At 42.9% G+C, this 23,424-nt stretch overlaps 1 protein-coding gene across 1 annotated transcript; it reads left to right on the top strand.

The window, feature by feature from the left end:
• The first annotated feature begins 6,269 nt into the window (after positions 1-6,269).
• On the top strand, positions 6,270-23,151 carry HSPA4 (heat shock protein family A (Hsp70) member 4). The gene is made up of 19 exons (XM_027643707.1): positions 6,270-6,427; positions 10,083-10,140; positions 11,807-11,947; positions 12,145-12,267; positions 12,730-12,829; positions 13,226-13,359; positions 14,707-14,951; positions 15,333-15,409; positions 15,689-15,840; positions 16,790-16,896; positions 17,239-17,372; positions 17,822-18,003; positions 18,395-18,481; positions 18,987-19,139; positions 19,610-19,735; positions 20,670-20,777; positions 21,091-21,210; positions 21,605-21,766; positions 21,982-23,151. The coding sequence occupies exons 1-19, from the start codon at positions 6,321-6,323 to the stop codon at positions 22,177-22,179; spliced, it is 2,514 nt and encodes an 837-aa protein (XP_027499508.1). The 5' UTR covers positions 6,270-6,320; the 3' UTR covers positions 22,180-23,151.
• The last annotated feature ends 273 nt before the right edge of the window (positions 23,152-23,424 follow it).

Below are 23,424 nucleotides of genomic sequence, written 5' to 3'. Positions count from 1 at the left end.
TAAGTACTTCCAGGATACTAATAGGAGGAGTAATCACAATTCAGCATTAAAAAATGCTTTTTTGATGATTTCTGTCACAAAATTTCAAATATCCTTTTAAAACTGATCCCGTGAGAGAACCATGAGTTTTGATAAACCCAATACATGAAGCCACATTCCTTGTGGCTCTTCCTTGGCTGCCCTGCTCGTTCCAGCTGGCACAGATTCCCAAGGAGCTGCCTGCCGGGTGTCAGAAAGCTCCCGCTGCTCCTCCTCTTCTTTGTCGTGCCAAAATCTCTCCTGCCCTGCCAGAGACATGAGGGGATGATGTGGGAGCCAGAAATACTGCTGCTGGAATAGCTGGGGGCTGCAGCCCTGGCCGATGGATGGACAAAAGATTTGCCTTACAGTTCCCAGATCCATCTGAACTGTATTTCCTAATGGAAGTTGCTGTCTCACCTACACAGCTTTCCTTAAAACCGGCCAGCTTAAAAACATTAAAATCCAAATGCTTCTCTTCATCACAAAGCAAACCTAGAACAGCCAAGTGAAACAAGCACTCGCTGCAGTGAACCTGAGCATGGACATGGTCCCTGCTGGGCCCTGACAAGTGCCATGAAGAGGAAAACTCCCCTTTCCTGCTGGAGCATGGCCTGGACACCATTTCTGTGATGGTTTTCCCATGTTGTGATGGTGATTTCAGGGACCAGCCTCATCGCAGCATGTTTTAGCACATCAGAGGAGGGAACCCCAGGTGAGATCCCATCTGTTGGGATATTTCGATGACTTGCTTATGAGAATCAGAAATATGGGAATCCCTTCCTAGGCAAAATATAACATAAGCTCAAAATCTTTATGTTTCTCTGTCTCTTAACTTCCCAAGCAAGATGGGTCCCCTCATTCCCTCTTCTGCACATTTTCCTCGCAGCAAAAATTGCTGAACACAGTTTTCATGTGTTCATCGCTGGCATGATATTTGTGTGGTAAAAAGGGTCTCCTCTTCCAGCAGAGTCACAGAAGGGATTTGTTTCAACTACTTAACAGATAAGGAAATATCTGGGGGAAAAAAAAGTATTTATAATATATCTAAACTTAATGCCAGTATGGATGTCAGTCTGTTCTAGTAAAATCAATGCAGACACTCAATGTTTGTATCAGTAACTAAGAGCAGACCCAGCTCTATGTTTTAGAATTCCAGGCTTGCATAATTCCAGACTCCATTGGTATCCACCATATAAACAGACAGTTAGAGGATGGTACAGCTGAAAGAAAAAAAGATAGAACTGGTTTGAACTGTTCCTTCACACGAAGGAACCTTCTGGAGCCTCAAACCAGAATAGTCTTCATTAGGTCAGCTATTGTCAAAGTTTGCTGAAAGGGACAATGCATCCCAAAAATCTAAAATCTATACGGACACTCAACCACGGTTCCCTTCAAAATAAAAAGTAAAAAACAGGCTTTGTTATTAGAATGCATGAAAATGAACTAAATGAAAATGAGCTGTGAGGTCGGGATGAACTCCCCTGTCCAAGAGGGGGGAGTGTTGCTATGGGACTGTTATCCTGACTGTGCCCTTAGCCAGTGCCTGCTGGGGACTGTTCCCTGCACCAGCCTAGAAATCTCTGCCCTATTTTTGGATTCTCAGCTCACATTTTGGCAAACGCTGAGCACATCCCTGTGTCACCAGATCCCAGATGTCTCCCGGTGGAGCGTGAAGCACGTCGACGAAGCAGGGACGTCACCCGTGTGTGCGGTTTGTGGGATCTCGCATCATTAGCTGTGTCAGTGGAATGGATGACGTGGATCCAGAACAAATTCCGATGTTTTCCTCTCCTGGGCAGAGCGCCAGCAGCCTGGTGCACTCAAAGGAGCCTCAGCAGCACGCAGAGGGCACAGGATGGGGCAGCGCTCCCAACCCACACAGGGTGAGAGGGGAAGGCTTCACCCACACCATGTGTGGGCACAGCAGACAAAATTCCGGAACTTTTAGGAGGCTTGTGGATAGTCTGGGTGGAGAAAATCTGGGCTGAGCTCCTGTCCACAGGGTTTCACCCATCCGGGATGGGCTCATGGCCCCAGCTCCCAGTCCATGAGCAGCACAAGCACTGGCCCCATGGAAAAGGGCATGGCAAGGACAGACTGTGGGCTCAATCCTCCCTCTATTAGGATCTGTATGTTTTGGGATGACAGAGCTCAAAGTTACCCAGCAGGTACTCCTGCTGCTTCCAGTTATGTGGGAACTGTTTCACAGAATCCCATCTCTACACTTGGGCTGAGCTGTATTTAACAGTTTTCTTCCCCCAGCTCTCCTTAGCAGACTTTCCAGAGCTGGATTGCTCCAATTGCTCCAGCATCCCCTTGCTTTCTGGTTTAATTTATGGGTGATCAGTTGGTTTATCCATTTGTTGTTAGCTATTCCTTGGTTTAATTACTTATTCCCATCCCCACATGTTCACTTTCCACCCCCTGACCAGCCAGGTCAGATGCAGGTCACTCTCCTCTGCTATTATTTCCTACTGAAGTGCTTCCAGGTTTTTTACTCTTAGTTCATGTGCCTATGACCTTTATCTTTGTACCATTGAACTTAATTCCAGTCTTACTATTCCAGTCACTGAGATCATGTGGTGTTTCACTGATATTTTTTTATCACATCAAAAAATTTAACCACTATTTAAAAATTTTTCTCCTAAACTCTTGCATTCTGTGAAGGGATGTACACTCATATGGAGCATTTATAATGTTATTTTCTTTAACATACCCACTGTTTCATATTTTGAAATCAGATGACCCCACCCTTACTTTATCAATAAGTTACAAATTCTGTCTGCTGGACTCACAGCTCTGCTCAGTGCCCCAGAATTCCACAGGGAGGCTGACACACTGATTGCACGGTGTCCAAATGAAGCCTCTTGCGTTTTTCCGCCACATTCCGCGGTCCAACAGGCTGAGAAGTATCTTACATGCTTAAAACCCATTCAGAAAGACTGCTCCAGGGCACTAAGTTCCAGTGTTAAGAAATACATGCAAAATTATGAACTAGCCTTAATTATCCAATGATGATGTATGTGCAATACACAGCATCCAGGAACAAATAATTGTTTCGAATAATTTATATATTCCTTAGACTTATGCCTTTGTTGCTATAGTGCCCATCACTTTCCAATATTGGTTTTGTAGCCGCTTTTCTCTTTGTTTTCTGTTTGCATTTATTATGTTTCTTTGGGAATGTTCAGTTGGCTGGTCTGGGATTTGTTTGGCTTGGCTTAATTTGTTAACACAGGAAATCTAATTATCTTCCCAGTTTGATGGAAAACTATGGAAACCAGAATAAAAGGGAAATTTATCTTTTTCACATTTATTTCTCTGAAAATTTTTGAGATAACAGAACTGGTAGAACCCGGCTCCCATGTAACCTTTGGAAGCACAGAGAGGCAGGATTTCAGAGAACTGGGTTATATCTGGTATGAGTCAGAACAGAGTTCTGGGCAACCTGATATCCCAGATCCCTCAGCTGAGGGGATCACAAAGCCCATTTCTATTTGAATATCCCAGAATAGGCTGATGACCCATACATTGGGTGACGTGCACAGCTATTTCCAGCAGCCCAAAGAATAGCCTGTGACAGATACCAGCCAGGGATTATTTTAAGCCCACATTCGTGGTTGTGTTTGGCCGGTGTTAATGAATTGCAAGACTGACTTGGAGGTGCAATGAACTGTAAACTGAGCCTGGAGGTTCTGGAAGAACACTGGGATACACCATGGTGGTGGATTTGCAGTATGCAGGCACTGAAATCATGTATCTGTTTTGCTTATAGATCATAAAGGATCATGTGAAATGTGCCAGGCAAGGATTTATATGTGAAGCTCCCCAGAGGAGTAAGTTTTGAGAAGGTCTTGGGGTTGCAGGTTGAGATCAGGACTGACCAAGGCACAGGTTGAGTAAAGCACTGAATGAAGCACAATATGGATACTCTGAAAAACAGACAAAATCACTCCTAGCATACAAATTAACATCAGTCTTTTCCCCATTTTTTATTCCCCTGGTTTTTGAGGGTCACACATCTGTAACACCTGCCAGGCCACAGGACACCCCTTTGCAGCTCCGAGCACAGGGATGGTATCACGTACATCACCAGCAACTTATTCATTCTGTTAAAAATAGCCGTGAGTTTTGGGCCATGTTATCATCACATTTTGAATACTTTCTCTTAGCTGAGTTACCCCACCAGGTACTTCACTGTTCCATTCAAAGTTGCTCTCTCTCTGCAAATCACTCTTCACCAGGGAAGAAAAGATAAAGCCTTATTAAAGAATATATATTACAGGAGTTCAAGATAAGCTGTGTGTCTTTCAGCTGTCATCAAATCCTAATTATTGCTTAGAAATAGGTACAACAGTCTGTTCATGTTTTGTACATTAGAAGTCTCACTTCTTACAAGAAAAAACATTCAGAAAATAGAGGAGAGCAGGGAGAATTGTGGAATCTGTTCCACTTAGATGACTGCATCATGACACCTCAGGTTTTGGGTTGATTTATTTATTTTTTGCCTGGCTAGGGGCTGTATGTGGTGACCAGAACTGTCTGTTTGGGCTGGCAGGGCCCCTCTCCCCCACCTCCCTTCGGTCCCCTCAGGCAGCAGCCCTGGCAAAGTCCCAGGGCCGTGTCCTGGCCCAGGGTCAGCGGTCACATCAGGGCACTCCGACACAGATCCCCTCTGACACCAGACTCTGCTCCCTGTCTCTCCTTTTCAAAGGGAAAGTGACAAATACAAGAGGAAACTGTTTTCCCGGTACTGTGGGTTGTACAATATTCCCACACGGACCAGCGGCTCGTTCCGTTCCTTGGCACCTCGCTCTGCACTCAAGGATGTCGAAGGTCAAACACTTCATTAACATTCTGTCATTAGCACCGTGATGCAATTTCCAGCCCACTGGCAGCTGCCAGAGTGGCTCTGGGGCAAGAGTCCTTCCTTCCTGGAATATTGAATTTCTCCGCCACGTGTTTTCTGTGTCACTAAAACAAGGAGCAGGGATGTAAATACAGTGTTGGGAACTTGGTAACGAACTTACTGTTTATAACACATTACACTGACGTATTTTTGGTGTGTTTTATCTCAGAACTGAAAGTATTCCCAAGCATTCAGTTTCACCAAATCCATGGATATAAGTATCAGAATTAGGTCTCTGTTCGGATGAATCCGCCAATCCCTTGTGTTTTCATCCCAAAGAGTTCCCCTCAGCAGAACCTTCCCTGACTTCTGCTCTGCCAGGGGAAGCAGCACCACTGCTGGGTGTCCATTTCCCCCTCACCCCACTCCCACCACCACTGAGACCATGGAATGTGCTGGAACTTTAAGGGATTCTTTTTTTTTTTTAATTTTATTTCGTCTTTTAGGAATCCTTGATCCCTGAAAGGACTTTTCTCCAGCAAACCCACAAAGGGTTAGTTGGCCAAATGTTGCCCTGAAAAACACGATGGAGCTATACACGTCCAAACTACATTGAGAATGGTCCAATGATATAATAATATTAAAATTTTATGTGTTGATTACAGGCCAACTGTACTGTAAATGCTACTGCATATAAAACAAACATGAGCTAAATTTTATTGGGAGCATAGTTGGAACCACATAGGTGGAACCACAATGTCTTTTAACCACATTCTCAAGTATAAAATTATGAACCCAGCCTTGGATTTTCTTCTGTAAATCAGGAAAAATCAGAACACGGAATCCCAGAATGGTTTGGGTTGGAAGGACCTGAAAGCTCGTCTCATTCCTTCCACTAAATCAGGTTGCTCCAAGCCCATCCAACCTGGCCCTGAACACTCATCTGAACCACAAAACATAATTGCTTAGGAGGAGTTTAAGTGTCTTTCTGCAAAACCTGTTTCTATAAATTGTAATTTAATTACTATAAAATCTCATGGCGAGCTGTTTCCATTCATCCCTATCCGTCACCCCTCAGGTCGTTACATCATACGGGCAAAAAAGTTTCATTAAACGGCTTTTCTGTAGCACCAACAGCCTCTAACCCAGAGGGAAATAACTCAGCAACCTCTGCAGTGCTGCCAAGTTGTGACTTAATCGCCTTTTTTCTCCCATTCCTGGAATATTTTGGGAGAAAACAACTTCTTGGAAAGGAAAAAGGCGTCCCTCCCACACACTCAGACATTCTCCCCCGCCTCCGCCCCCTCAGAGCCCCTCCCGCCCGCTCAGCCCCCGGCGCGCTTCCCGCGGTCTCGCGAGATCTGCGCCGCCCTCAGCGCCGGCGCGGCCGCGGCCCGACGGGATCTTTCGAGAATTGCCGGCCCCGCGCTCCCCCCTCAGCGCCGCCGCCATGTCCGTGGTGGGCATCGACCTGGGCTTCCAGAGCTGCTACGTGGCCGTGGCCCGCGCCGGCGGCATCGAGACCGTCGCCAACGAGTACAGCGACCGCAGCACGCCGTGAGTGAAGCCGGGGAGCCGCGCTGAGGCGGCGGGAAGGCGCCCGCGGGGCCCGGCGTGGCGGGGCCGGGGAGGGAGGGAAGCGGCGGGGCCGTGAGGAGCGGAGGGATAAAGTGCTTAGAGACAAGCGGTAAAGCGCGGCGGACACAGGGAACCCGCTCTGCTTCCTGCCTTTTGTAGAATCACAGAATCGTAGAAGATTATGGGATTGGAATGGACCTTAAAGCTCATCCAGTTCCACTCCCTGCCGTGGGCAGAGACACCTTCCGCTAGAGGAGAGGCTGAGAGAGTTGGGGTTGTTCAGCCTGGAGAAGAGAGGGTTGTGTGGAGACCTCAGAGCCCCTTCCAGTGTCTGAAGGGACCTGCAGGGAAGCCGGGGGGGGGGGTACTCTGCATCCTGTGGTGGCAGGATAAGGAGTAATGGGTTCAAACTGACAGAAGGGAAATTTACGTTACATATACGAAGAAATTCTCCCCCGTGAGGGTGGCGAGGCCCTGGCACAGGTTGCCCAGAGAAACAGTGGCTGCCCCATCCCTAGGAAAGTTCAGGGCCAGGTTGGACGGGGCTTGGAGCAACCTTGGATAGTGGAAGGTGTCCCTGCCCATGGCAGGGGGCTGGAACTGGATGAGCTTTCAGGTCCCTTCCAACCCAAACCATTCTGGGATTCCACGATTCAGTGTGATCACTATATTCAAACCCTGCTCATGTAATGAGCCCTCCCCACAGATTTCTCAAGAAGAGTGTGCATTGCCTCTGTTTAATAAAACTTCCCAAGAAGGAGTGAACTGGAACAAAACTCTTCTACAAATGAATTGCAAAATAAAGGTAGGAAAACAGCTTCCAGTGCCTCAAACCTGGAGGGAAACAGGAAAGCTGTCTTAGGAGTGTTCTGGCAGCTTCCCCTGTGTTGCAGTATGGCTTTGTTTAAGCACTGAAGTAAATTGCTGTCTTGGTGAGACAACAGCATCCTCTTGGATGTTTGGGGTTTTTTTTTAGATCCCTCACATCACTTCAAAAAGCCCAGAGGCAGAGAATGACCTCGCTTCTCATTAGACAATCCCTCACTCTGTTTGCTTGCTCTTGTCTCTAAGCAATGAATAAACGGAGAAGGAAATTTTGAATTCAGCACGTGTGCTCGAGTATCTGGAAATCTCCTAAGTGTTCTCAATAATGTGGAAGCTTAAAGTTGGATGTGCTGGGAAAACTTTAATGTAGAGAATGTCAAGGCTGTCCTCTAATAGATCCAGGTATTTGGCTCTCAGGGAGTTCTGCTGATAAATATATATATATATATTTGAGATATGAGTGCAAATCTCCCTCATTGAAGGAGATAAGCTAAATAAAATATCTGACATAATGTGTCTCTTGGGAAATAATGCAGTTATGGGAGGCTGAAGTGAAATTGGAAGAAATGAGCACAATGAAAATGAGAGGATTTTTGTCAGGGTTTAATCTCCAGGTACTGTTCTGAGGAAGACAGAGAACCATCTGCAAGCAGACCTTTCTGTTAAAAGAAATTCTAAATTATATTTTAAGTGCTGTGGAAACAGAAACCTGGTTCAAAAAGCCAGTGCTGAGCAGTTTTTAGAGTAGGGGAAATCATGCAAAGTGTTGTGACAGGTTTCCCCAGGAACTGGCTCATGGTCGGGGTTAAACACTGTGTTTTCTATGGTACCATCCAAACTTGGGGAAGGCTTAGCAGATATGTGTTACTGTAATAGTCTGTATTATTAAAATAAACCCCACTGAGTGCATTGTGCTGAGTTCAGTGGCACAGATGACACTCCCATGGAATCCACTCTCAGCTCTGGTACTTGGATTCTTCCAGAATCCTGCAAAATTTGAACTTGTGCATCCCAAAGCTGAGCAAAACATGTTTGTCTTTGAGAAGTGGTAGAGAGAAAGCTAGTGAAAACAGAGAGGAGAAAATAAGATAGTTTAATTATTTCCATAAGGATGGAGGGACTTGCATTAAATGAAATCATTGTGACTGACCCTTATGAAACTGGTGCTGAGGAAAGGAGCTGTCAGGGGACAGGGGATCTTCCCAGGAAGTGGCAGTGGATGGCAGGGTGAGGCAGTGCCTGCAGGTCTGTTTAAGCAGAGATTTTTGGCTTTCTGAAGTTGTTTCGTTTGACCTCTGACGATCTTCACTGTGATTGTTTCTACTTGTAATGCAGTGGTTAGTTATTCAGCTTCCAGAAGTTGTGTAATAGTGTAATTTGTATTTAATGAGTTAACTCTGGTTCCTGTGAACTGATTTGAGGAATAGGACTGTCTGTAAATCCTTCCCTCCCTCCCTCCCAGTTTCCCTCACCTCTGTGCTGGGTCCCTGCACGGCTCCCCAAGGCTCATCTGAAGTGATGGATTTGTGTTGGTGAAACGCCTTTGGTTTGTGAATTTAGCAGTGAAGTAGCTCTGTGGAGCTTTTTTTTTGTCCAAGAGAAAGGCAATACTTTGTGTTCGTGTCTTAATTCCTTTCAGGAGACCAGAGTAAATTAATAATCAGCTTCTTGCTCCAGGGCTCCTGAGGTTTTCAGCTCCTGTTCCCTTGTTGTGGGTCTGCAGAGCATAAACTTCCCACTTTTTATTGGCTTGAATAATTGTTTCAAACAACAACAGATTTATTCAGAAATGTTAATTCTGTTGCAATATATGCTTTAGGGTAGGCCTTGCTTCATTTATTATGTTATTAATAAATTGGAAGAAGATATAAATCCACTGCAATTATATCACCCCAGTCTTCAGTTCTGGTTTTGACAGTTTCTGCTTAGAACACCCAATTCCAAACCTCAGGCTGAGCTGGAATGTGTTTCTTGTGGCAGCCCTGTGGCATCACCCTGCTGTAAAGCAGATTCTTGACCTGCTGCATGGAGAGCAGCTTAATTACACTTTAGGATGTTGTGTGAATAGGAAAGATCTACTTGCTTAATGGCAAGTTTCCCCCCCCCTCAGTTTACCTCAGTGGTATGAGGAACTTGGATTAGAGGGCTGGGTTTCACTTTGTTAGGGCTCCTGCAGTTTGTTAGATATGTAAATCAAGAGGCTTAATCAGCTTAGGAATTTCTCCAGAAAGGAAGATTTCTTTATTCAGAACTGCAGCTGCCACAAAGCACTGGGAGTAAAGCCTGGTTTTCCTTTCTGTAATCCACATTATTTCAGTGGGTGCAGATCAAACTCTCAAACACCAATCTTTCTCTGCAGGTTTTTCCTTCTTGCCCTTGAAGGGTTTGCCTTAAAACTGGAAAGCTTAGTTAGCATCTGGAACAGACATGTAGGAATGATTTCCTTAATATCTGATTTTCCTCCTGTTTGTCTTCTGAATGTTTCCTGTGTTATTAGCAACCAACTTACCTTTGGGTGGCTCAGATACACAGGTAATTAGTGAGATAAAGGCTGTCTGCCCAGTCAGTACTTAGATGGAAAACTTGAATGAGCATGAATAATTTGGGTTTAGTGCTGTTCTACACTGTGACTGCAATTAGAGTGCCTGATTTTTGCAGAATCCACAGAATACTCCATGCATATATTGCAGTGAGGGACCAACTTTCTGATTAGACCAGTGATATTCTAAACAGTACCAACACTTTTTACCAAAGAGATGTGCAGTGCAGCTGTACCAATCACTGACTGAACTCTTTCTTCTCCTTGTAGATCCTGTATATCCTTCGGCCCCAAGAATCGCTCGATTGGTGCTGCAGCTAAAAGCCAGGTGAGGGTATGGTTTGGGTAAAAGCAGCGTCAGTGGCCAAGAATCAGCTCAGCAGAGTGTGGGTTTGATCACTGCAGATAACAGATGTCTCTGAGCCGCTGTCCTGGTGTCTCCACACTAATGAACAGCTGACCTTCCTGCAGCTGTTCAGCATGTCCTGCTGCTTTGTCATCTGGGACAGAAATCTCAGGGCTGATCCTTGCACATAATGAAATGTACAAAATAAATCTGTGCCTCTTAAGAAATTCTCATAAATACTAATTAATTTTTTTTAAGTTGCAAATGTAAATTCTAAAGCTAAGCAGTAGTGTTTCACCCTGCCTTAGCTTCTTCCAGTTCCTGTGCATTATGTTGGCTTTTAAGTATGTGACTACATTCTGTAGAATTCCATTAAGTGCGTGATTTTGGCAGAAAAGGAACATACTTGAGTGTAAATAAATACAGCTTTCTTGACTCTGTGGTTGGATTACAACCTAAATTACACCTCTGGGGTGTTCTTGCCCATAGCTTGAGGTTCTGTTGCTGTAGGTAGGTAAACATGATTTAAGGGCTGAGAAGAAGTTAAGCTGATTGGATTTGCTTGTGATATTTAGGTCCTGCTGTACCCTATTTTATGTTGCTGTGAAACCCCTATAAAAATGATTTATTTTTTTTTAAGTCTCCTACAGGAGGTGACTAGTTAAACAGTTGGGTTTTCTTAGCCTAAAAGCCTAGAGGTACATGAAGATTCCTTATCTAGAATACCAAAATCACTGGACACAGCCGTGTTATTCAAGAACAGCACAACTGTACTAGAACCAAACACAGCTGTTTTTTCTGGAATTGAGTGTCTGCTTAGCTTAACGAAATCCATTGGTACAGAGCACAGTAGAGATGAGGTGTGTCCTGCAGAATCTAAACCTAGAGAACATCCAGCCCAGGGTACTTAGGGAATAGACACCTGACTGGAGCCGAATCCCAGGTAAATGCTGTATGGAACGGTGCTTGTCTGCTCTCTCAGTTACTGTGGTTTTCAGTACGTGCCTTGCTCTGGTGTCAGTGACAGAATTCAGTTTATTTGCACTACGTGAAACAAGCTGTGACGATTTTTCAGTTCTCCATTTGTGCTGATCTCTGCTGTTCATAAAAGACAATCTGCCTTTGGTTGGTTAAATCAAGTTGACGGTACCATCTTGGGGCTCTCCTGACTTTTTAAAGCTTCATGCCAAGGTCCTTGAGCTGTTTTGTGAGAGTGTCTGTGTTAATTGTTGTGTGCACGTGATGAACCTGAGCTGGAGTTTACACCCATGTGCTTGTTATGTTTGGGAAATAACCGACTGCAGCACACTAGAAAGGCAGGGTAGGAACCAGGTAAATGGGAGAGAGGCTTTGCTAACAGTTCTACAGAGTGAACTACAGGTACACTGTGAAAATTGAGTGCTACTGTAATCAATATTTCATAGACTCTTGGCTCAGTTTTTAGCATACATTTATCTTACATCTCAAATTTCTGTAGGTTCCCTGAGCAACCAGAGGGAAGTTGCCTCCCAGCACCTGCCCTGACACTGTTAAGATACAAATGACAAAAATATTCTGGCGAGAGAAACACGAGAACAAAACTCTTGTCTTCTGTTTGAAATTCAGATGTTCCTCTGCCACGTTGTATTAAAGATTTCTTTTCCTCTAGGTTATTTCAAATGCAAAGAATACAGTACAAAGTTTTAAAAGATTTCATGGTCGTGCATTCTCAGATCCCTTTGTTCAAGCTGAAAAAGCAAGCCTTGCCTATGAACTTGTCCAGCTGCCAACAGGCTCAACTGGCATCAAGGTAAGTCTGGCATGTTTGAGAAAGAGCCAGAGGAAGAAACTGATAAAGTTTCCTTTTATCTCTTTATTTTAAATCTGCTCACTGTGTTTCTGTTCTCTTCTGAATGAAAAGTCTTAATAGGGAATGAAAGGCTAATAATGGGGCTGGTGCATGGGTTTTACTGCAGTCTAATGTGTGTGCACGATTTTTATTTGAAGGCCATGTATATGGAAGAAGAAAGAAACTTTACTATTGAGCAGGTGACAGGAATGCTTCTTACCAAATTAAAGGAGACTGCTGAGAATGCGCTTAAGAAGCCTGTGGTTGACTGTGTTGTTTCTGTAAGTATGTGATACAACAAAATATGTAAGACTTATTTACTGTCATAAACTGAAATGATGGCAGCATTAAATTAAATGTGATTAAATTGCCCATTAAACTTGAATATCTGGGTATCTGCCTTTTCTGTTTGAACTGAATCTTACATCTCTTCTTCAAAACTAGACTTACTTCATTAATGGTCTTATTTATGCTAATTAGCAGCATAAATAATATTTCTTACCTCTTTCTGGTTCTTTGCTCCAAAAGCGAGCAGCTTGTGATATAGAATGGAAGAAGATTCAGAAAAAGTAACTTTGTCTTGATGTAATATTTCTTTTTCTTTTTTCTCTATTGCAAGTGAAATGAACACTTAATTTGAAGGATGCCTCAGCTCTGCTCTACAACTCACTGTCCACACTTGTAACTGTTTACTAAAGTTGGCTGTGGTAAATGTTAATATTGATGCTCTGATCACCTTGCAGGTTCCTTGTTTCTACACAGATGCAGAAAGGAGGTCTGTGATGGATGCTACACAGATTGCTGGTCTCAACTGTCTGAGACTAATAAATGAAACAACTGCAGGTAATTCTTTTGTTTCCCTCACTCAGTGTTGTAGTTTTATTAGATAAAAGAGCATTTTCTCTGCCTATGATCCTTGCTCTCTGGAATTACAGTTCATTTTATAAGCTTAAAATAGATGAGTTGATCATAAATTTTCTTAACCTCTGGTCTGTTTTTTTCATTGTTTTACAGAGGCTTAAAGATATTTCTTGAATATCTGTTTTAATGCAGCTGAAGGAAGGGCTGATACTGTTTAATGTTCTTCCATGTTTCTTTAGCACTGGGAATTTTGTTTAATAAGATCAATGTCTGTAGCTTGAGAATTACATCAGTAAACAGCATTAGTATTTCCTTGTACCACTTACTTCTTGAGCAATTACAAAACTGAATGTCCTAACTATACTTTTATTTCTGTAGTTGCCCTTGCATATGGGATCTATAAGCAAGACCTGCCTGCCTTGGAAGAGAAGCCACGGAACGTTGTTTTTGTGGATATGGGGCATTCTGCATATCAAGTTTCTGTTTGTGCATTCAACAAAGGCAAACTGAAAGTAAACAATCTGTTACACATGCATTTTAATTACCTGCAGCACATTCATCAGCACATCCAGGGGCTGTGGCAGGCAAGCCTGCCTGGCTTCACAGAAGTGTGTCCAGACAGCTCAATTCATGTTCTTAAAATTGCACTTTGTCTGGAGCAAAAGTAGGGCAGGGAACTAGAAAGCTTTTGAGCAGTGTGTGGAGGAAGCAAACATGCCTTAATCAGCAGACTTTGGCAAAGAATAAAAAAACTGGATTAAATGGTTTATTCAGAAATTACCATATCTATCTGCATGCTGCTTTCAAAAAAATACTCCATTTCAGTCATAAGATCGAGCATTAAAGCAGGAATTCTTAGAATAAGGTGTGAGAGACATTTTCTAACCTCATGTAGGAGAGTAAAAACATTCTTAATTACTTTAAGCTGCCCGTGGAAGCTAAGGAACTGACCATGTACTCCTGAGTGTACATTGCCAAAGCATTGGTGTTTTCCAGCAAATACTGACATTTCTTAATGGCTTTTCTGAACTTTACAGTTCCAATAAATCCTCTTGATTGGCTAGAGAAACAGATGCAAATTTGAAAGTATTGGGGTAGTGAAATGCAGAGAAATGTTCTGAGAACATTAGTTTTGTAGTAGTTCTGTTTAGTGAGGAAATGTAACCTACTCTGTGTTTCTCTCAGATTTGTTTTTTAAACATATCAGAGGGACGCTTTTGGGTCTAGATTGGAGAGCTGGGCAGCAGGGCAATCAGACAGTGTAGAGACCAAACCCAGTCTGAGGGTGTATTGAGGGTAATGTGATACTTCACTGATTTCTGTTCCTTAAAATATAAGTTCCAAGTATGTTCCCAGATCAGAATCAGGTCAGGTGGATGAGCTACAGGTGTTCTTTGCAAATAACTCCTCCATCAAAAACAAGCACCTATTTGCAAGAGTTAATATCATTTATTCTCCTGCTTTATTTTTAGCTTGGTGTAAGCATGTTCCACCCTTATGAGGCATCAAATATTAAACTGGGATATGATTCAAACTGACAGTGGCTAAGCAGAATTTGGAAACGGATGGTCTGCTCACAGCAATAGTTACTGAACAGATTGTGTTGTTAAGCCTTGCACTGTCTTCCTAAATTTCTTTTAGAAGCAATTGTCACCTCATTCCAAGAGTGGTGGGAGTCCTGGGGGGGGGGGGGGGGGCAGGGCTGCTGTTTAGCATTTGAGAGAGCAATGTTGTGATCCTTGCTTTGCTTTAGAGTTGAACTATATTTGAAACAAAGCAATGCTTTGATGTTAGCTGCTAATTGGTTTCACTGAGTAATGGCTCATTATACTATTACTGAAGGGTTCCATTTCTTTAAGGTTCTTGCTACAGCGTTTGATACAACACTTGGAGGCAGGAAGTTTGATCAGGTGTTAGTTGAATACTTTTGCGAAGAATTCGGAAAGAAATATAAACTAGACATAAAGTCCAAGATCCGGGCGCTGCTGAGGCTGTACCAGGAGTGTGAGAAGCTGAAAAAACTGATGAGTGCCAACGCCTCTGATCTGCCCATGAACATCGAGTGCTTCATGAACGACATAGATGTCTCTGGAATGATGAACAGGTAACGTTTGAACCTTTGTAAGGGCGAGCTTTAGAGTGCCCTTCAGTCAAGAAAGAAACTTGGTACTAAGTAGCTCTTGGAACTGAAGAGAGGTGGGAAATCAATGAACAGCATGAGCAGGAATGCTGCTCAAAGTGGAAATGTTTAGAGACTGGTCAGTGGCCTTGAGTTAGGGGGGAGGGCTGCAAATGTTGCAAAGGTGCCTGGATTATTGGAACCAGCTTGGTGTGGGAGAATATACTAAAGTACAAAACTAGGACTGGGGGAAAGAAAAATCTGCAGTACACAGTTCAAGTGGCATTCCTTCAATTTAGCACCCTGTTGTGTTTGCAGCATTGCTTATGGTGTGTTACAGCTTTGTTTTATGGCTTCTTCCAACAGAAGCAAATTCTTAGAGATGTGTGACGGACTCCTTGCAAGAGTGGAGCCGCCCCTTCGCAGTGTCCTGGAGCAGGCCAGTAAGTGTGTGTGCCTCGTGTTGTGCATGCAGAACAGAGACAGCCAGAGCATGGACTTCCTTTGGGTGTGGGGCAGATGGATTTAGCACAAACAACAGTTTCTTGCTTAGTAGTTAAAAGTTTTAAAGAACTTTCACACGAGCTAAGATCTGGTATTCTTACTGCTTAGAAACTTAGAGAACATATTTAAAGTAATGGTTGGTCTAATAAAACTTATAGTTTGTTCATATGAAACAGAAACATTTAATCTATAAAAACCATTGTCTGACTCCTTTCTAGAGTTAAAGAAGGAGGATATTTATGCCGTAGAGATAGTTGGTGGTACCACAAGAATCCCTGCTGTAAAAGAGAAGATCAGTAAATTTTTTGGCAAAGAAGTCAGTACGACTTTGAATGCAGATGAGGCTGTGGCACGAGGTTGTGCACTGCAGGTAAAAAGTGGTTTGTTTTAGTTGTATTTTTATTGAAATCCATAAATATTTGAGCCAGAGTCTACAAGTAACATGAAATATACTTCATGTGTGATGTAGAATAGATGCAAATAAGCATTAGGAGGGCAGCTGGGAGAATGAGAACAGCAGCATAAAGTGATTCCTCTGTGCTGTTTGTCTGAGCCAAAGCAGTGGATCAGTGATGCTTGCTGAAATGTCTTTTTCTTCTGCTGTGTCTGGGAAGCAGGAGTCTGATAAAGCTCATCCAGGGTTCTCTCTCTTTCAGGGGCCTGGGTTAGAGGGCAAATTAGTTTTTTACAGCACTGCTGATAAACTTGAGATATGGCAATTGCTTAATGACGTGGGTGGGAGTCAAAGCGTAGGATCTTGCTAATGGAAATCTGTGTCCTAAGCTGAACTTGGTCACTGTTGAATGGCTTAAGCAGTAGTAAATACTCCATAGTTACTAGTGCTGCCATCTCTTGGATGTACCTCAATTTTGCTCTCATCATCTCTAATCTGTGCTCACAGCTCTGTTCCATCAGGGATATGAACTAGCTCTTGGAATCTGCTTAAGAAGAGAACTTTGTGTTCTAGTATGCCTCATCCTGTGTCACTCTAGAAGAGTAACTTTAATTAAATTTAATTTCTGATTTCTTATGTTGGCACTGAAAATTCGGTAGCCCAATAATAGCAAACCAAACACAATGACTCTAAAGTAAAACTTGTGTATTTCCATTTTCAGAGTGAGCAGATTTTAACAGCTACCTGAGAAGGAAAAGTTCTTAGTGCTTCCAGTGCTTGTTATACAGGTCCTAAGTCCGTCAGTATTAGTCTCCCTTAACAGAGTAAATCTACATATTAAGCAGCATAAATAGCTACTTGCTGAATTAAATTACTGTTCATCTGAAGTGTGAGTGTTTGTAATGTGGCTCTTGTGCTCTTGCAGTGTGCTATTCTATCCCCGGCTTTCAAAGTGAGAGAGTTTTCTATCACAGATTTGATACCGTATCCTATTTCCTTGCGATGGAATTCCCCAGCAGAGGAAGGGTTAAGGTAAAAATAGTTCAGTCTTCTTGCATTTACAGCTTAAAACTAAATGGTGATGACTAGATTAAATAACACAGTAGGAGTAAATACCCTTAGAACAGTGACCATTTAACACTTCAAATTTTGATACTTATGATGTTAATGACAGTAGAAAACAAAATCAAGGTCAAGTGGCAGTTTGGCACTTCCTACGTGGCTGTTGGTCTTACTTGACCTGGAAGGTCAGGACAGTCTTTTGTTACTTCATATGGACGCTTTTCCTTAAGATATGAGTATCTAGAAACATGTTGTTGACTTACCAGCTGCACTGTCTCACATATTGAAAAGATGCTCTGTTTTCTCTTGCAGTGATTGTGAGGTCTTTCCCAAGAACCATCCTGCTCCGTTTTCCAAGGTCCTCACGTTCTACAGAAAGGAGCCCTTTACTCTGGAGGCATACTACAGTTCCCCCAAGGACCTGCCTTACCCAGATAGTGCTATAGGTTAGGACCATTCTGTGGCTTTCAGCTTTATTCATAATCTTATCCATGTTTCAGGACTTTTCTGTCTAATTATATAATCTGGAAGTGCATCCTACTACAAATTCTGTAGGGACAGGTTTCCAAATGGATCTACAGTAAAATAAGTGGAGTAACATGGACAAGAAGAGCATCCTAATATTGGAGCAAACCTGAAGGGGGAACACTGAGAGTTGTGCAGTCTTTTGCTGTGTTACAAGTAACACCAGCTTTTACAGCACACCTTAGAGAATCCCTAAAAGCTGCGTGTCCCAGCATTGCTGAGTAAAAACTGGATTGTCTGACTTGAGTAGGATTTGATATCCCCTGAGCACATTGCAGTGAGCTGCGTCAGCAACAGGCAGGTTTTACTTTGCCTTTAGCACTTATGTTTATCAAATCTCTTTGGCTTTTTTCTCTCTGGGATTGTTTAGCTCACTTCTTGGTTCAGAAGGTCACTCCTCAGACAGATGGATCCAGTTCCAAAGTGAAAGTCAAAGTCAGAGTAAATATCCATGGCATCTTCAGTGTTTCGAGCGCATCTTTAGTGGAGGTTCATAAATCTGATGAGAACGAAGAGCCCATGGAGACAGATCAGCACACAAAGGAGGAAGAGGTAACAGACTTCATTGCTCTTAGCTTCTTAAAATCTTGGTGAAACACAACTGGCTAAGTTCTGGGAAGGGTCTGAGACTTGTGTAATAATTCAGTAGACATGTCCAGCAACTAAAGTATGAGATTAAGTACTAATTGTAGCATGTTACACCAGTGACAAATCTCTTTAAATCAGAACTGTGAGGCACGGATGAAACTTAATCATGGAGATGTTGCTTGCCTAAACAAAGACTGGGAGCTTATCATTAATGCCTTAAGACTCTACTTCAGTTTTCAGTCTGTTTCTTTTGCCCAAAAGAGCATTAGAGGTGTAAGTGAAGTGATCTCCCTAGGAACTGAAACAATGATGTGCATTTGTTTAATGTCTGAAATTGTATCTCTCTGAATTTCAGAAGATGCAAGTAGATGAGGAGCAACAAAAAGCTGAAGAACAACAGCAGACCCAACCTGAAAATAAGGCAGAGTCTGAAGAAATGGAGGTAATGTGAGCATTTGAGACTTTATTTTCATGAGATTCCTGAGAATATGCAGAGTGTGAGCATATCTGCTGCCTTTGTCATAGTTCTGGAAGCTGAACTTTTATTTCAGTGCACTGGTAGTCTATTGTGATTAGAGCTTTAGAAAGAACATAAATGGCACTGATAACTGCAGACCTGTCAGGTGACCTGGTACTGATAAAATGAGGGAACTCTCCTGTTCATAGAAGAACTAATCATCTAGTTTTCAATAATTTAAAAACTAGAAAAGTGTTATACTATGGGCACCATGACCCATGAATGCAGACAGTGTGCCCAGAAAAGGTCAGTGGTTGCATTAATTATCTCAGACTTCAGCAGCTGAGGTGTCAGAATGATAAGGGAGTGTTTAGTTCTGATGCTGAGGTGCACTAACTCAGTCACAGTTTTTTGAATATAAGTCTTGACTGGTCGCCTTGAACTGCCTGATGATGTTGTTTTTACTGTGAGTATATTTTTTTCATTGCAGACTTGTCAGGCTGACTCAAAAGACAAGAAGGTGGATCAGCCACCTCAAGCCAAGAAGGCCAAAGTGAAGACGACCACAGTGGACCTTCCCATTGAGAACCAGTTGGTGTGGCAGATAGGGAAGGATATGCTCAACTTATTCATTGAGAACGAGGTAAACTCTTACTTGACCAAGCTAAAAATGTTACTGGTTGGTCTCCAGAAATGTTGGTGTTCATTAAACAAGGTTAAGGCTGATCAAGAGAAGGAAAAGGAATAAACCATGCAGTTAAAATTCTGATGTGAACAACACATGGAGGCAGAATACATTCCTCCTGTTCAGTGATGGTGTAACTCTCACTGAAGAGCTGTTCTACAGGAAACCTCCAAAATCACCTGCAGTTACAAGGTGCAGATGGCCCATCAGGTGAAGGTTTCTCAGCTGGAGCAAGATTGTTCGGTTCTGTTTTGGATTTTGCACCAAAACTCAAATTGATTTTTATTCATGTACCGTGTTAGAACAGTTCTGTAAATTACAATATCGCAAAATCTTTTTCAAACTTAAGCCTTTTCTCACAAGGTGTCCTGACAATAAATATTAAATAATTAGCTTTTTAGCCAGCTAATTTGACAACTTGTTCACAGGGTAAGATGATAATGCAGGACAAGCTGGAGAAGGAGAGGAATGATGCCAAGAATGCAGTGGAAGAGTATGTGTATGAAATGAGAGACAAACTCTGCAGTGTTTATGAGAAATTCGTTGGTGAAGATGTGAGTACTGCTGCTGGATTGTCCTTTGATATGTTGTGTTACAATGAGCAGTTGTAGTTAATAACTTTTGACCTGTATCACACTCTGGGCTTACTTATATATTCAGACTTTTAAATTTGAAGAAATAACTTGTAACCTTTCTGGCTCTGAAGATAATCTGCTAAATGGGGCTCAGGCACAAACCGCTGGTTCTCTTCCAAAACAGTTGCAGCAATTAAGATGGTATCAGGGTGTGTTTCCAGACTAGGAACCCTTGCACAATCATTTTAGGACAACCTGTTCTATTTTGGCTCTTTGTCAGTATTTAGGATAGTTTAAAAAAATTAAGACAGAGCAAGCCCTACCAGGGAACATAATAGGTGGGATTAGTCTAACTAAATGTGGGCATTTGTATCTGGACTGGTTGCCTAAAAACCTCTTGGCATTATTAATCAGCTTTCCCTGTTGTACTGAAGGAGCTGGGTGTGTAATTAATATAATTCCAGCAGGATGAATCACTGGACTCCTGACTGGATCTCCATTGATTACAGTGGAGCCTTGCCAGCCAGGTGTCTGCAGAGCCCAATACCCACATCAGAGCCCAAACTGGGACATGTCAGGTGACATTTATGGCATCTTAGCTAAAGATAAGTTTCACTCTGTTCTCAGACTTGCTCATATAGTGATGATGAAAATGGGAAGGGGGAAAAAAAAAAGCCTTCTATGTGACAGTATTGATCTAAACTGTGGGTGTCACAGATGGTTCTTCCTTGAGCCTGGTCTTCACCACAAAGCCATACAGAAGAATATTTTTGTTTCTTTAGGATTAAGAGTTTCAGACAGAGTTCTTTGGGTTCTAAAAATATAACTCTTCCAGAAAGGTTCCAAGTATCATTTAGTGTCATCTGTCATCTAATAAATTATCTCACCATCTGTTTTGTATGGGTTGCTTCAGGATCGGAACAGCTTCACACTGAAGCTGGAAGATACAGAAAACTGGCTTTATGAAGATGGTGAAGACCAGCCCAAACAAATATACATTGATAAATTGACAGAATTGAAGGTAAGTGGTTCTTACATTCCCATGGGAATTTACTGAAGCTGGAGAACTTTGTTGCAGTGAGGAGCTGTTGGATCTGCTGGTTTGGAGGTGAGCACTGGTGACAAACTGCTTGGTTTGCTTTTTAATTATGCAAGGAGCAGCTTTCAACAGACCTGTAACAACACAGGGTTGAGGGAGGCTCAGTCTTCCCTGTAACTGTAGAGAAGAGTCAGGAGTTCCAAGGAGTTTAGAAACATTGGTGTATCCTGTCAAACCTTGCAGGATCCCATAGTAATGCTCCATGGATTTTGATACCTTCTGTGCTTTGTTTCAGACTCTGGGTCAGCCTATTCAGGCAAGATTCCAAGAATCGGAGGAAAGACCAAAAGCATTTGAGGAGCTGGGGAAGCAAATCCAACAGTACATGAAAGCTGTTCATGCATTCAAAGCAAAGGTATTTCCACACTTAATTTCTGGAAAATGTAAGGAAATGGTACAGATCTTGCCTGAATTCTAGGTAAGCTGCTTCAGACAAAAAGCTGGTGCAACTTCCTGGCGAGCTTATGAGTGTTTAATAGTTTTTTCATAAGTGGATGTTGGCTTGCAAGCCTGAGTCTCTTCTTTTTTTTAATTAGGTGTTGATTTCCTCTTGGAGGGAGAATGCCAGCAGCAGTAGAACTTCAGGTCTCTGGTTACAGAGCTGTGGGTGATCAGCTCAGTTCCTCTGCTAACCAGAACAGCCTCCTGGCTCAATGGTCTTTAATATTTTGAAGCTAAAAGTCTGAAGAAATAAGGGTGCAGTTTGTGCTCAAACATTCACAGAGCTGCTCCTGCTTTGGCTGTTTCAGGATGAACAGTACGAGCACCTCGATGAAGCCGACATGGCAAAGGTGGAGAAGAATGCAAATGAAGCCATGGAGTGGATGAACAATAACCTCAACCTGCAGAACAAGAGAAGTCTTACTTTGGACCCAGTTATAAAAGCGAAAGACATCCAGGCTAAAACTAAAGTAAGTTTTTCTACATAAATCGCTGTATTTCCATGAATTTTTCTGCTTACTGGTCTAGGTTTTTGTGCTCAGGAAACACTGAGGTAAGAAATCTCAAATGTATTGGGGAACATCAACCCTCAACTTGAATATCCCACTGGTGCTGTCAAAAGTTAAAGTACAACTGTGGGAAGGTAAAAGCATTTCTAACAATGTTTTATTTCTGTGTTCTGTAGGAATTGGCAAGTATTTGTAATCCCATAGTCAGCAAACCCAAACCCAAGGTGGAACTGCCGAAGGAGGAGCAGAAGCCGACAGAACCCAACGGACCAGTGGACGGGCAGGGAGATGCCAGGAGCGGGGCCCAGGCCCCCGAGCAGGGCACTGCCCCCACAGCCACCGAGAAGAAGCTTCCAGAAATGGACATTGACTGAATTTCAGCACTTGTTTATATTATTGCAAACTACAATAAAGCTTTAAGTTGTCAACTTTGTATGTTCTGAATCCAAACTGAAGCAAGCGAATCCCACAGCGCTCTTGGTAACTCCTGGAGAGGTTTGGGCAGGGCAGCAGGTCAGAACACAGAGGTAGCAAAGGACTCGCTCAGCTCAGCAGTGTTTGCCGTTATTGATTGTATTTAGAAGTTTTGGTAGTTTAACTAGCCCTATAGGAACAGCCATAACCTGCTTCTCCATTTTTAATGTCCAGGGTGAGTCAACCTTCCTTTGAAGGACAGCGACAGCAACACCTGGAGTCTGATGTTCACATTGCTCTTCCATTTCCCTGGGGATTGCAGGAGCTGGGACTGCAGGGAGGGAAGGGGGGAGCCTGAGGTGGAGTCTTCCATTGCCTGTGTTTTAGTGTTCATGCCTGCTCTGGACTCACTCTGATTTGCACTGGAACAGTTGATGGTTACAGGAGGTTTGCAGAGCAGTGGGTGGTTCATCAGCACCTTTATTCCTTAGCCCAGACTTCGGATCAGACTCTGAATGTGCTCCTGGACATGGAATTGGGTTTCTGGCAAACTCCCCAGCTAATTAGGCCCTGTAAACTCTTTGTCTCTAGTTAAATTAGCTGCTTTTAGAAAGAGTGAATTCTTGTATTTCAGCTGCCTATGCTGATAGTTGATTCTGACTTGTTCCTAATTTTCTCTGGCAGGGGTATGCTTGCTTCCACGAGGCCTTCATTTGGAATGCTTGGTTTTTTGGTTTGGGGTTTTTTTTCCAGGAAAACCAAGAAGTGATGGATTTGGCTTTTTTTTTTTTCTATGAGCTTTATACAATGATTTGCTTCTAGTACTGATTGTTATTAAACTTGCAAACATTAATTTGTATGTGTTAAAATCCAAAGCTGAAAAAACACTCATTCAGTTATTGCAAGAAATAAATGCACTGGATTCTACTGGATCACCTTCTCCAGCTGTTGATTCCAATAGAGAAAGGATGGTGTCGGGGTGGATGGAAGGGCTGTGTCCCCCCTTACTGGAGTGTACAGGGACTCCGGGGCTGCACCGGGTTTTTAAGGCTTCCATGCCCCCAGGGACTTGGCGGGGTGTGAGGGGTGTCGGTTCAAGCCCACTGTAATCACAGAACCACGGAATGGCTGGGGTTGGGAGGGACTTCTGGAGTCCAACACCCCCTGCCCAGGCAGGGTCACCTGCAACAGGAGCCACAGGAACG

Source organism: Corapipo altera, unplaced genomic scaffold, assembly GCF_003945725.1.
Source record: "Corapipo altera isolate COAL_440 unplaced genomic scaffold, ASM394572v1 75, whole genome shotgun sequence".
NCBI lineage: Eukaryota > Metazoa > Chordata > Aves > Passeriformes > Pipridae > Corapipo > Corapipo altera.
Note: the sequence above shows the minus strand (reverse complement) of the source record. Positions and strands in the feature narration are given on the sequence as shown.

What these genes read in the sequence shown, in the direction of transcription:
- HSPA4 (XM_027643707.1), top strand. Translation starts at nt 6,321, where the DNA reads ATGTCCGTGGTGGGCATCGACCTGGGCTTCCAGAGCTGCTACGTGGCC. An exon ending in GTGCTGCAGCTAAAAGCCAG is followed by an intron (nt 10,141 to 11,806) that starts GTGAGGGTATGG and finishes CTTTTCCTCTAG; the next exon opens with GTTATTTCAAATGCAAAGAA. An exon ending in CAGAGTCTGAAGAAATGGAG is followed by an intron (nt 18,482 to 18,986) that starts GTAATGTGAGCA and finishes TTTTCATTGCAG; the next exon opens with ACTTGTCAGGCTGACTCAAA.